Below are 14,083 nucleotides of genomic sequence, written 5' to 3' on the forward strand. Positions count from 1 at the left end.
GTTGCTTCTTGTCTGCTTTTCAACACTCTGTTAATATTCATGGGTGACCAAGCAATGCTAATTATTTTTAATTTAGTATGTGTTAATTTCTCCTTACTTCTCCAACTAGCTTTTCTCTGTGATCATCTCTTTTCCCATATTTTATCTGTGCCCTTTTCACTTTTAATTTTTTTAATAAATTTCACTTTTTTATGTACCTGCTTTTTTCTCCCTCCATTTTTCCTCACTGGAATTATTTGTATTTGCGTTTTTAATATCTATTTTTTAATGAACTCTCACACATTTTAAGCATCTTTTTCCGTTAGCTTTTCTGCTTATCATTGCAGATAATAAATTTATCAGAGCAATACGTTTATTTATTAAAATTCATTTTCAAAAGTATAAAATGTATTTTAGGAAATTCAACTTTGATTGTGTGCTATCAAATTGATATTGACTCTTAGCAACCATGCAATTTCTCTAAAAGTACTCCTGAATTATATGATCATTTCCCCCCAAGTTCGTCCTTCTTCTATTTCTTTGACTAAAGTAGGTTATGGATAAGAATTTAGATAAATATCAGGTCAAACATAACATGCTCTATTAAACCAGTCAGTATGTAGCCAGTAAGTCAAGTCAATATCTTAAGATTCCACCATGTATAACATTTAATTAAAAAGTAAGAAGATTTCTACAGATCATGTTTGCAAACTGTGCTTTTTGTAATTCATAATTTCTTCTCTATCTAAACAACAGCCCTGTTTATTAATTTCCAACATATTTATTGACCTAACATTTTTATGCACATATCTCCTGTGTCCCCACAAAGTAACCAGACTTGTAATTTGTTAATGAAATAAATGTATGTTTCTCCAATTTACATATTTTTAAAAAAATCAGATATAATCATTCTACTTTGATGTATATATATATTTGGTTGTAGAATTTAATACCATATGTTGTAGGAAGAAGAGAGGGTCAAACAAAAAGCTTTTAAAGCTACATCATCTACAGAAAAAGATAGAATTATGTATTTAAAATAGTCCTTTTTTCCCTCTTATTTAACATTAAGATAGAATCCACAATCTAAGGCCCAGGTGTATAACACCCATCTCTATTTAGTACTAAGGATTTAGGTATACCAATTTTAAATTAAATGACTGATGAAGCAATTGGGTTGGAACCAATTTTATGCTGCAACTTATTTTGATTAATAAATCTGAATTTGAAGATTAAAACTTTCAATTAGTTTCACTAAATTTCCATCAAAATAAAGAAAACATAAATCATGAGTGATTTATTCCACTACCAATCAACCCATATTTTTTCTCATACAGGACTGGTCCATTTGCAGTTCATGGATTGCCCGCATCTCAGAAGCTGTTTTTGAATAGTGAGGTGAATTCTTTCATGTTCCCTATGAAACCAGCCTTACCGCCCCACCCCCTAATGAATTTAGAGCAGTAAGAATACAGTATTAGTAAACTATTTATTTGCTGGGAAGAAAATGTTATGACTTCTCTTTTGTCATGCTTATTTTTTAAAATTAAGGAGTGTACATGTCTACAGGAAGAAGCAATGTGTGTGGAGTGACATGGGTTGGATGTATGGCTAAGTGCTGTGTGTGACAGGCATGCCCAAAGGCACAACTGAGAGGGTTTGCCCAAAATCTGGGGCAGTTCCCTGGACCCAAACTTCCGCCTATCTCTTGCTACAAGGGAAACATTGAAGAAATCATTCAGTGAGTCAAATGGTTTTAACCCAAGTGCCCAGTTATGCAACCAATGAAGTAACAAAGAGCTTTCTGTTCTTTTAAAGTAGAAAATAAGAAAATGTGTATAAATAACATGATTTAAATCATTCTTTTAAAGTTAGATTTCTCTTTTTAAATCAACCTTTTTTGCCGTCCACATGGTAGAAATTAGGAGTATAGTGGATTGAAGATGATAATTTTAAAGTGAAAGCAAAGCATTTTCTTCTCTTTCAGGAAGACAATTTTTGAAATCATTTTTTTTTCTTTTTGTCATTACAGACATTACATGCCATTTATTTCATGGTTGATTCTACATCTTCTCTTCTCTCTCATTAACTTGGGAGGATACTACTTTTCCATCCACCATCTCTTCAACCACAGTCTTGATCCTCAGAGTTTTAATCTTTTCTGGAAATAATGGTGGAAAAATTAAGTCATTCAACAAGCAATAATATGAGTCAGTGCTGATATGAGTAATGTAGTACATTTTTTTTAAACTTGTCCTTTGGAAGATTTCTGTTAATGTCATTTCATCTTATGATTGGAATATAATGGAAATGAAAGCTGAGCCTCTGGAACAACAAGCTCCATGGCTAAATACAGATACAAATATAAATGTATTAAATTTATATAGACCTATAAATATCTTTTATTTTATTATATTTTTTATTATATTTATTTTATCATATTTTATTTAATATATTTTATTCTTGGTATATATTTATTCCTGGTATGATATTAGTTTAGGCTTTATGCTACATTTTTTTTTCAGAGATCAGGAACACCACAAAAGAGTATTATTCTTTCCAGTGAAATAGTTCCTCCAATGGGGAAAAAAACACAAATGTGGTGAACCCTTCAATGGGGAAAGCAGCGTTGGGAACATACCCTTACCTTTTTCAACCTCTTTGCTTGTCTCTAAATCTGAAGCAATCGTTCTGTTTAAAAAAACAATATATATTGTCAGTCTCCTGGTTTCATTTTAAAGTAGCCTTTACAAACCTGATGCTGTTCACATATCTTGGATTACAGCTCCCAGAATGTCTGAGGATTAAAGCACAGCTCAAGTGGGCATCAATTCAGCAATGGCCATTTAAAGGAATTAAAATGGGTTTATTAGGTCCTAGTTCTTCATTTCCATTTGCCCAGGACAGTTTCTCAACCTTGGTAACTTGAAGATACATGGACTTCAACTCTCAGAATTCCACAGTTGAGAAATACTGGCCTAGGACTTTGGACAGAGTAAATGTCGTTGAACAAATCAAAATATACAATATTGCTCTTGGGATGAGCTATATGAATTTTTTTCTGCGACCCCAATTTTTTGTGACTCCCCCAAAATTACCTAGCATCATTTTTTTGCAAATTTTATATTGGTTTGTAACTGGCCATCTTAAACATCTTTGGAGCATCTTGTTAGAAATCAGTTTTACCCATTTTGTTTTTAAAATCCTTTTCCTAGGTAATGACTTTCTGCTAACTTTCAGAACTAAATTTCTCTAATCTGAATTATTTACCTCCAATTCTCCCCTTCCAGGAGACGGCGATAAGTAGCAATCTCTGCTTCTAGCTTGACTTTAATGTCCAAGAGGATGTTGTATTCAGCACTCTGTTGCTCCATGTCACTCCGCAGCTGCATTAGTTGGGCCTCAATGTTTCCAATGGCTATTTGAATTTGAGTCAATATAGTTCTGTAATGAGCTTCAATTTCTGCCACTGCATTCTCTCGTTCAGTTTTCTAGAGGAATATAATGAATGCATGGTTGGACAAGTACTGGCACTAGCTGGAATTTGGCTTCTGAATGAATGACTGAAAGGTGTCAATTTGATTAGGATTTTCTTCTCCCCACCTGCTTAGCAACTATTTGTGATCATGATAGATTTAACAATGCTATTAGTTTTGATGAAAGTGTGGGACTCTGTTTCTTTGATCAACACAAGAAGAATTACCTCAGTCTCATGGGCTTTTTAAAATCTTACTAAAATCAGTATATAGCTAAACCTGGTTGAATTTATTTGTTTGTTTGTTTATTTATATTTCATACTTTTTAATTGCCCATCTCTCTTCCTATCCCTCCCTCATCACATATTATTTAGTATATAATCCCTGTTTCTCTTAAACTATTTCTGAATAATAATAGTTTCAACTTGCTTGTTGTTTTACCAAGCAATTTCAAATGAAGTCAACACTGATGAATCTACCATTGTAGGAAACTAGCGTGGTGGGCCCTACATTATTATGTAATGAATCAAATGTTGGGCCCTACATTATTATGTACTGAATCAAATACATTTTTAATATAAGGGGGGCAAAATTTATGGATTTTCTAATGGTTCTATGCTGTCTAAAAGTTGCCACTGTGTAAATATAAAAATTACAATTAAATAGCTGGGAGAATTTTTAAAAAATAAATAAATACAGAAGTAATCTCCAACAAAAGGATCAGCAACCTTATATACTTTAATTATCAGACTTTACCCAGCTCAATTGAGATTGGAGTTCAATCTCCAGACTTTGGAGTATATTCCTCCGTTCTGTAATCTCACTTCTGTGTGTTTCAAGTTGATGGGTAGTTGTGGTAACTTCCACATTCAATTGTTCAATCTGAAGTGCAAAAAATAAATAAATAAATTTAAAATATCCAGTGAATACAAGGCAAATAATGCTGTAATACAGGGTAGAGGTTTAAGAGGATTAATTAGAGATTTAAAATATTTCACTTGATATATATCCTAAGTGTATCTTATTAATATCTGCACAGTTAAGGGAATACAAAAATAATAAATACTGCAGCTGCTACTACTACTTGATTATAAGAACTGAAAAGGGCTATTTTAGAGTTAGATGAGGTTAGTTTATATCAGAATTCACAAAACTCAGTATTTCAAATGTCTTTACTTCCAACATCATCATTCTAACCTCATTCTAAAATATAGCTATGGATGCAAACAAATACTATGATCACAGGAATACTTTTCCTCTTCCATCCATTCCTTAAATCTGAAGAAAAATGACCTATAAATTAAAAAGAAAGTTTCTGAATTTCAAGTGTGTTGATTCAAATAAAGAAGCTGGTCTGCATTTTTCTATGTGGGGCCATGTGCTTAATAAGGCTTTGGGGAAATTTACCTTGAATTTCCAGTTTGTGAACAATTAATGGCTTGTTTCACAGAGGAGTTGTAGAAAGAAACACAAACAAAACTACAATAAAGTTTCTGTAGTTTGTAAAGTATTAAATATAATAACAAGCATCACCAATTTATCAAACCGATCCTTAGCTTCTTGACGGTTCTTTTCAGCAAGGATTTCATATTGCTGGCGCATGTTTTCCATCACTTGGGCCATATCAATGCCTGGAGCAGCATCTATCTCCACAGAAACATTCCCACTCAGCTGTCCGCGTAGTCTTGCTGTTTCCTATAATTGTTTACAAAAATTATTAACTAAATCTATGATCAATTCAAAAAACGTATTCTGATCAGTTTTCTATATTCCATTAAAGTATTTTGAGCTATAAATTTGGTCTATTAGCAAAGTAGCTATCCGCCATCACATAGAATTCCTGAAGAAACTGGGATTGAAATAGATCTTAGATTCTTTCTAAATCTCAATAGCCAGTTTAAAAGAAATGATGAAATTACAAAGAAGAATTAGAGGCAATGTAATTGAATTGCAGATCTAAAGCAAATTACAGAACTTGTTGATTTCCAGGAACTTTAACGTCTCCATCATGGGTCACTGCTCATGCTAGCTGGAAAGATGAAAATTTTGGAAAGGCTTTCAATCCTGAATATGTTTTATTTGAAGAGATGTCCAGTCCGGGATAAAGAACCACGAAAAGAACCATGAGGCAAGGCTTTGAAATCTAAAGTTAGTTCATTAGTCCATGAACATCTAGCTGAAGAAAATCAAAATAATACTGTAGACTGTATAGACAATACAGTATTGTGAGACAATATCATTTTTGATGGCTAAATACTCTTGTTTCTTTCAATATTTTTTTCTGTCTGTGGCCTATAAAAAGCTATCAGTTCAATAACCCTTCTTCATTCACTAGGGCATATAATCTACTTCACTTCTTCATTCACTGGACTATATAGCCTAATATATTAGACTAATCTGGGCTGCAAAAATGCAGATAATAACTAGCTCATAGCAAAGAAGTAGAATATTTATATCCTTCTGTTGTCATCTTGATTTAGTTATCTGGATTTCTGCAGTCAGATCTGAAAGTCCTCCTGCAGGAAGTGATGTTCTATGGTGATTCTGACTAACACAATTCTCTCTCTCTTTTTGTGTGTATGTTTTCCTTGCTTAGTTCTACCATGTGTGTAAAAACACAAACATCTGTAGCTTCTATAGATCAATAGTTTGAATAACAAACTATAGGAGGAACATTCATAAGCCTTTGATTCAATTGGTGATGTTTCCTTACCTCCTCATGTTGTTTCTTGAGGTAAGCCAGTTCTTCTTTCAGACTTTCAATTTGGTGTTCCAAATCAGCCCTAACTAGTGTGAGCTCATCAGTTAGTCCCTGTAAACCTGTGATGTCATTTTCCACATTTAGTCGCAGGCTCAACTCAGTTTCATATCTATTTATTTTTAGAAAAAAATGTATAACAAGTCAGGATTATTGCAAAATAATCAATTTCTCTACCAGTTCCATTTTATTTTTACATATGACTGGCTTCCTAATAATAGTTTGGTTTCAATGATGTCTTTGGAGCAGATCCTCCCAAACAATTGCCACTTTCTAAACAGAAATTATTTGTACAAGACTTGTAATCATTTTGTAAGTATTAAGCCATCACAAAATACATTGTTGGAATAGTTACTAAGTTTTAGCCATGGGCTTCATCAGCAACAGTAGTCAATAACATTAAAATGGTGAGTGTGACTAGGTGGTTAAATCTCTATTCCTTTTAACAACAATCGCCTACTCACACCTACCATTTTGATATTGTTGATCAACCTTGTATACATTCTACTTATGGTGTAATTACAATCTGTTGCAAGATAGCTTTATTCCAGTGTGAATTCAGTTTTGAATGCTTTTTAGTTCTTTCCAAAAGCTATTTTTTGGGGCAGAAATAGCAAACCTTGCAAAACTACCTTTATTTTTAAGTTGTACCAGGAGGACATGATTTTGATTTGAAAAAGAATAAGCTGTTTTTTTAAAATAATCTTGTCTTCCTGTTGGTCATCTTATTATCCTACTACCAACATTGGCAGTGATATTCAGCAGATTGTACACATTAAAATTCACAGGTTGTTGTTGGGCTAAGAAGAAATAGTACTGGTATATCAACATAGTTCACATAGTTCGCTACGATTAAAATTCATCATTCTTTCAGTGGTACACTGTTTAAAGTTATTTATATTAAATATAGCTTCCATGCCTTTTTGAAAATATTTGTTAATTAAATCTTGCTGAAGATGTTGATTGCTTTCTATAGTGTTTTTAAAATACATACTTTACTCTGAAATCATCAGCAGCCAACTTGGAATTGTCAATTTGCAATATGATCCTGGTGTTATCTATTCGGGCTTTGGTAATCTGAGAAAGAATAAAATATAACAAAAAGCAAAGCCTTATTCTTTTGATTTCAGTACTTAGAATAATTAACTAGAAGTTAAATACTTCAAAAAAAAAACCTTGAATACTGTAAATATTCAACAAAACTACTTTTTCAGCTGGATTTCAAGCTTTATGTAAAGTTAGCAGCTTCCTTTTCAGTTTGAGTATTTGGACACTCACATGTGGAAGTGTCCTTAAATATCGTTCCCTTTCAAATGAATTAATAGCCTGATTGTTAATTACATATACATGGGTAATGCAATAATTTAGCTTAAGAGATACAAAGCTAGCACTATTTGTTGCTGGTGTAAATGCTAAATACTGTAGTACTTAAATATAGGACAGGTCCTGAGAACTGCAGCATCTGAAATAAAAGGTTGTCCAGCATTTATGTGAAGTCATCTACCTCATTCTATTCTTTCAGTGGTCCTAAAGCCCAATATAATATCCCATATATTTATATGTAAAATAAAAGTCATCAATGAAACAAAGCTTTTGGTAGTACCCACATATTTTACAGTCAATGAAAAATATTTCTTAAATTAGATTGTAATGCCCTCCTATATACAATCCATTCCACTTTGATTAAAATATCTAATGCAGGGGTCCCCAACCACCGGGCCCCGGACCGTGGAACATATTCTACTGAGCCGCCGGTTTGCTGGACGCCGCCATCTTGTTTTGATGAGAAAGTGCTTCTGGTGAGCTTTTCTGGTTGGAAAAGCGGCGTTTGGGTTCTGAAGGAATCCTCGTGCCTTAGTTTCATCGAAGGGGGGGGCGGCTTCGAACAAAACTAAGGCGCAAGGATTCTTTCAGCACCCAAGGCAAGGCGAGCCGAGCGACCGTCCCAAAGCTGTCCCGAAGCCCTTCGACAAAGGTACAAAAGAGGAATTGAAGGTGGCAGGGAAAAGCGGGGGACGGCTGGCTGGCCAGTCGCTTGGCTCGCCTTGCCACGCATGCTGATGCTGGTACCGGGCCGCGGATCATTTTGTGATGCCGGTACCGGGTTGTGGCACAAAAAAGGTTGGGGGCCACTGGTCTAATGTGTACATTGCACCATTGTTATAAATCAGAAATTGGGAAATTTATAATAGTATGCAGCACTTGTTATTCCCTATCTAGCCATCCTTGTGTAGGTAAAATATCATGGACCATTTCTGGGAATGGAACATCCATTCATCAGTTGCAAGCATAAGCATTTGCATACTGTTAAATCTCAAAGCAGTTTGTAACCCATACAAAATATTTATATAAAGTAGGAGAATCTAACAAAAAGATACAAAGTCTAAAGATGAGACAGAGGTGATGGTACCTCCCAGCTTAAGCATCAGCTTTGCCTGTCCTGTTTTCTGGCAATATATCTTTTCTGTAGCTTTTAAAAAGCTTTTCTACTGAACCAGCATGTCTATTCTACTCCACTACCTCTTTCTCGTGTCAAACATCTATTGAGCTAGATGACTAAACTGCAGATTTAAAATAAATTTGACTTTCCATTTGTTAACACCTTCACAGGAATTCCTTGCTGAAAGTAGTGCAGGATTGTATATGCTAAAGATCGAATCAGATTTTTATTTCAGTTAATTTTTCCAAATAGTGATAGAAACCGTAGTAACATATAGACGACTTCTCCCACTACTTGAGTAAATGGTACCACCCAGAAAACATACAATATATTTACTAAGAGATACAAAGATGCAAGGGCTGCCAAAGTAAGAGAACCATTTGACTTAACAATAAACGTGAAAAAGAGCCAGGTTATGTTTATTAACCAAAGATTTTGTTTTATATCTAGAGAAGAACTAGATGTAATAGATCACTACATATACCTTGGCCAACGGATCTCAATGGAAGATGATACAATAAATTGAATGGTGTGTTAAATGTGGTTGGCAGGCATTTGGCAAACTAAGCATAATTTTCAGGAACAATCTTCTCCTATGCCTGAAGAGAAATGTTTTCTGCCAGTATGCTGCTTGCTCTAAAATAGTGAAACATGGGCATTAACCTCGCAATTGAAACAAAGCTATGAGTGGCGCAAAGAGCCAAGGAAAGATGCATGCTCGGCATTACAAGATAAGATAGAAAAACCTGCACATGGATTAGAGAACAAATAAAAATATAAGTTAACATCAAGAGAGTAAAGGAATTGAAATGGAAATGGGCTGGTCACATATCAAGAAGAACCAATGGCAGCTGGACCAAGGCAGCCATAGAATAGATCCCCCTTTATAAGAAGCATCCATGAAAGAGACCTAAAACAAGATGAATCTATGACATCAGCAAGTATTGCAGGCCCTATTGGCAAAAGAAAGCTCAGGACTGTATTGCTTGAAAACATGTGGAAGGGGCCTTCATCCTGCAGTCTATAGACAATGGCTAAAATGATGATAATTTGAATATAATATCATTAATGAGATTAGAATAGTTGCAGAATGGTTACAAGAGAGTTGTAACGAATTAATTAAAAATCTTACACATAACGCATTTCTGATCAAGGTTGATAGATAGCAACCCAGAACAGAATGGTTGCTAACCTGGTGAATATCCTCACCCACCTCTCAATAGCTCACCATCTTTGAAAAGACTGTGAGAGGGCCGTAATGTCAGATAATTAGAAAATGAAAAGTCTGATACTTGCCAGGACTAGGTTAGCCCTAGAATGACTAGATATACAACAATTAGTGTGTCAGAGCCTCTCCCCCACTTTTTTTCTTTTTACTGCACAATTGGTACACATCTGACAACCTACGATATTCAATTACAGAAAGGCACTTATAATACCTCCATAAACATTCTGCAATATTATTGTTAGAAGACAATGATTTGATTAATGACATAACTGTGACATATCCTTCAACATAACTTGCCTTCAGAAACAATACATTGTCTATTCTTAACTGTCTCATGCAGTAAACTGTTCAGAAACAAAATCTTACCTTATCTTGAAGTTCTTCAATTACTTTAAAGAAGGAATTATAGTCTTGCTTAGCAATAGGGGAAGTCTGTTCACACCACTCCCGGATCTGCTTTTCCAAAACCGAGTTTGAAGTTTCTAAGGAGTGTACTTTTTCCAGGTAGGCAGCCAAACGGTCATTCAGATTCTGCATGGTAGTTTTTTCATTGCTTGTAAGCAGCAGTTCATTTATGGAAGTGCTGCGTAGCAAATTACTGCCAAAGGTATTGCTATAGTTACTGCCAAATGAAATTCGGGTGCCAGAGCCACCTGCTCCTCCATGGACACTGGGTGTTCGGGTTTTTTTTATGGATGACATTCTATAGATGGAACCATGAACAGATGATCCACCACTTTCGAAGAAGACATTTTTTAAATTGACACTGCCAGATCGAGCCATTGGGAGTGTGTATATACGTGTCTAAAAAACAAAATATCTAAAGCACTCTTACAGGATAAAATGCTGCATAGGGCAGTTTTGGACCTTTTTATTTGGATGTAAAAAGGAGGGTTGACATGGCTGAACTCCGCCTTTTTTGATAACAATTATGGGGAAATTGGCACTATTTTATTCTCTCCTATGGCTTGGTAGTAAAACAGACATTTAATCAGTCTTTGTGCTTCAATCCAAAGTCCAGAAAAGATTAGTATTTCTTTATGATTGTTTCACTATACAGTATTTGTCACTTCAACCTTCAGCCATAATTTGTGTAATGAGACCTCGCCCTCAAAACTAACTAAGGAAAATGTCAATAAAAAAGGCTAAAGTTTATACTCATATCTCTATTTAAATAAAATTTGCCTTGAATTCTTGCATTGAATTCTTGCTCCAACATTAATTTTCACATAACCTCCCTAGGAGTAGAAGTACTGAATCTTCTGTAGTAGTAAATCCATCTTTGTGGAAGTAATAGTAAGTAGAAGTAATATAAGTTGGGCAAAATACATTTTCCATGAGGATACAAATTTGTGGATTATTGAATAGCGCCATGATTAATCCATATTGGTCCAGTATTACCAATCTAATTCTCATGAGCATTTGTACTTACTATATATAGGAAAAATGAACAAGAATAAGTTAATATGGTAACTAATATAAATTTCATCCAGATCTTAGAAAATATTTAAAAAGCATTTTTGGCTGGAACATTTCTGTTCAGAAAATAGTTCCATTTCACAAAATCATAGTGAAATGAGGGAGGAGAACCCTCAAAGAACACTAAGCTTAAATCTCAGCCAGTAGAGGAATTGTGGCCTGCATCTTGCACAAAGTCCTTTTTCTCTGGCCCTCATCCTTATCAATCCCTCTGCTAAAATGTGATGAAGATTTACTTTTTTTAAAAAAGATCCTCCTAATGCCAAAATGGGGGGAGAATTCAGACCCATCTCTTGAACGACCTCAAGCTACTGCTAAACTATGTTTAGTTTAATTTAAACCCTAATCCTGTCCCTGGGTGAGATCTGCCACCCCCTCCTATCCTTTCATAAAAGCCCGAAAATCTGGCTCTGCCGAGTGGCCTGGGGAGGGACCTAATGGAGGAAATACCACACTAGAGGTGGATATTAGACTAATAGCTGACCCCATCTGCCCCCCTTGTGCATCCTTTCTCCCACCCATCTTTTAATTCATATTGCTGTACTTTCATTATTTATTTTTATTGTTTTCCTTGTTTTGCTAATTTTACATTTCTTATAATTTTACGTTCTGCTGTTGTAAGCTGCCCAGACAAGCCCCAAGATGAGATGGCCGCAAACACATTTAATAATAAATATAACAATAAGTAAAAATAAATATTTAATCCACTTGACAATGTTAAATTCTGTGGTTAGTATCCATAACAGTTTTTCCCTCTCCATAACGTTAGTCCCTGCTTGTTGTAACATCTACATTGTTCCATAAAAATCTTCAATTCTGGGGGACTTCTGGTTTGCAGGGCTTCAGTGGCAGGCAGGAATCTGCGATTGTGCGCAGTTTTTGCCTGGGCTCGCCGCTAGAGCACCCCGAGCCAGCTGGCTTCAGGGCTAAGCCACCCTATAGAGGTGGTGAAGATGGGGGAGCACCAGCAGGGTCGAGGAGAGCCACACCTCTCCTCCTCAGCTGGCCAAATTCCCTTTCCTGAAGGCGGTAAGAGCGGCAGTCAGAAATGGCCGCCTCAAAGAAGCACTCAACCAGAAAAGAACGTACAGGAGGAAGTTAAGAAGTGAAAGTTTTGGCTGACTGGGATAAAAAGCAACAACTAAGGTATCCTGGAATTTAAATTTTATAAAAGATACATTGCTCCCAAAAAAGAGTCGGAAGCAGCGAATGAAAGTGAAAAGGGAAAGGTTTTTTTTTCTTCACTCTCCTTCCTTACATTGATAGCGAAGAGAGCTGAATGAGAAATCAGAAAAATCCGCTTTGGCACCAATAGGTAACTAAACTGGAAATATAATTAAATGCCAAGGGGACAAGAAAGATTTCTGAACACTAAAAAAAATTCTTTTTTTTTTTGTTATAAGTGGGAAGGGAGAGGAAAAGAATAAGGGCAGAATTTGGAAGGAGGAGTCTACCTGGAACTCAAAAGAATCAAAAGTTAAATCTTAATAAGACTTCTAAAAGATACATATAACTGGAACTTTGCAACTAAATAGTAACCCCAGAAAGAGAAAGTGAAAAAAGAAGAAAGTGTTAAAAGAAACAGCTTGTGTGTATTTGGACTGCTTGGTGACATTGGAATTTTTGGAAATTATATTTGAATGACTAAAAACAATTGGGTGGTTGTTTAAAAAATTCTACAATGGCATCACTTCTGGATGAACTGAAAATGGAATTTAAAAAATATAAAGAAGAGGCACAAGAGGAAGGGCTCCTTTGGCTCCATTTTTCAATTCTTAGAAATGGCGATCTGCACCTATGAGAAACAACAAGAAAAGACTGCACAACTAGAAGAGTGGGATAAAGAAGAAGCCATATTTAATGAACAAGTAACTCTATCTGGGGAAGAAAGGGGAAAGGGGAGAAAGAGAATGGAGAATTTAAGACTTAAAAAAACAGCCAAAAAAGGGAAAAATAATGTAAAAAGTGGATATGATATTGGAAAGCAGCAGAAAAGGGGAATACAGAAGAGGGAAATGGAGGTGGAGGGACAAGGGGGTAAAGAGGGGAGAGAGAAGAAGAAAGGGAAGAAGGAAGGGAAGAGAAGTTACAAAGGTTTGGAGCAAGACGTAAAGAAACAGGACTTATTCAGAGATAATGGGTGAAAATTTAACTGAAAAAGGGATTCTGTAAAGGTACGTAAGATTGTATTGTTATATTTGTATTAGAAATAATGTTAGAAAATTGGAAACAACATGAATTGAAAAGTGGGTTAAAATAGTCAGTATAATTCAGTGAAACTTTTATGAACAAAGTAAATGAAATGAAATAAATGAGATAATTGAATTAGGAAGGAATGGGAACATTTTAACTACTCAGTGTTTTATAAAATATAAGTGAAGTGGGGGGAAAGTAACTATGGAGTCTGTAAGTGTTCCCATAGAAGTATGATATTTATTTGAAAAGTAATGTGTAAAATGTTTAAGATTTAAATGAATATTAATATTAATGATAGAATTGTATTGGTATGGATTGTTGCTTTAATTATATTATATATTTATAATTTTTTCTTTTTTTAAAATGCAGTGTGTAGTTTTAGAATGTACCAGGCAGAATCCAAACGGAAGTTATGTATTATATTAAGTGTTATAATTTTAGGGGAAAGATATAAAGGCGTCATACTCCAATCAGTGATTACAGGAGAAATTTTGTTTAATGAGAAAAGAAAATAGATGTCTAAAACA

General features: G+C 34.9%; 1 protein-coding gene across 1 annotated transcript; it reads right to left on the reverse strand.

Annotated features, from left to right (window-relative positions):
- Positions 1 to 622: 622 nt before the first annotated feature.
- On the reverse strand, positions 623 to 10,671 carry LOC148124153 (keratin, type I cytoskeletal 19-like). Its single transcript, XM_087917492.1, has 8 exons — positions 10,248 to 10,671; positions 7,208 to 7,290; positions 6,169 to 6,325; positions 4,989 to 5,150; positions 4,212 to 4,337; positions 3,250 to 3,470; positions 2,627 to 2,670; positions 623 to 2,140 (listed from the first exon to the last, which is right to left on the reverse strand). Exons 1-8 carry the CDS (start codon positions 10,662 to 10,664, stop codon positions 2,043 to 2,045), a joined length of 1,308 nt encoding a protein of 435 aa, XP_087773618.1. The 5' UTR covers positions 10,665 to 10,671; the 3' UTR covers positions 623 to 2,042.
- Positions 10,672 to 14,083: the final 3,412 nt, after the last annotated feature.

The sequence above is a fragment of the Pseudonaja textilis genome, chromosome Z (assembly GCF_049901715.1).
Source record: "Pseudonaja textilis isolate UNSWEBS1 chromosome Z, rPseTex1.2, whole genome shotgun sequence".
Taxonomy (NCBI): domain Eukaryota; kingdom Metazoa; phylum Chordata; class Lepidosauria; order Squamata; family Elapidae; genus Pseudonaja; species Pseudonaja textilis.

What these genes read in the sequence shown, in the direction of transcription:
- LOC148124153 (XM_087917492.1), bottom strand. Translation starts at nt 10,664, where the DNA reads ATGGCTCGATCTGGCAGTGTCAATTTAAAAAATGTCTTCTTCGAAAGT. An exon ending in CTGGAAGGGGAGAATTGGAG is followed by an intron (nt 2,671 to 3,249) that starts GTAAATAATTCA and finishes TTTTTTAAACAG; the next exon opens with AACGATTGCTTCAGATTTAG. An exon ending in AAGCAAAGAGGTTGAAAAAG is followed by an intron (nt 2,141 to 2,626) that starts GTAAGGGTATGT and finishes CATTATTTCCAG; the next exon opens with AAAAGATTAAAACTCTGAGG.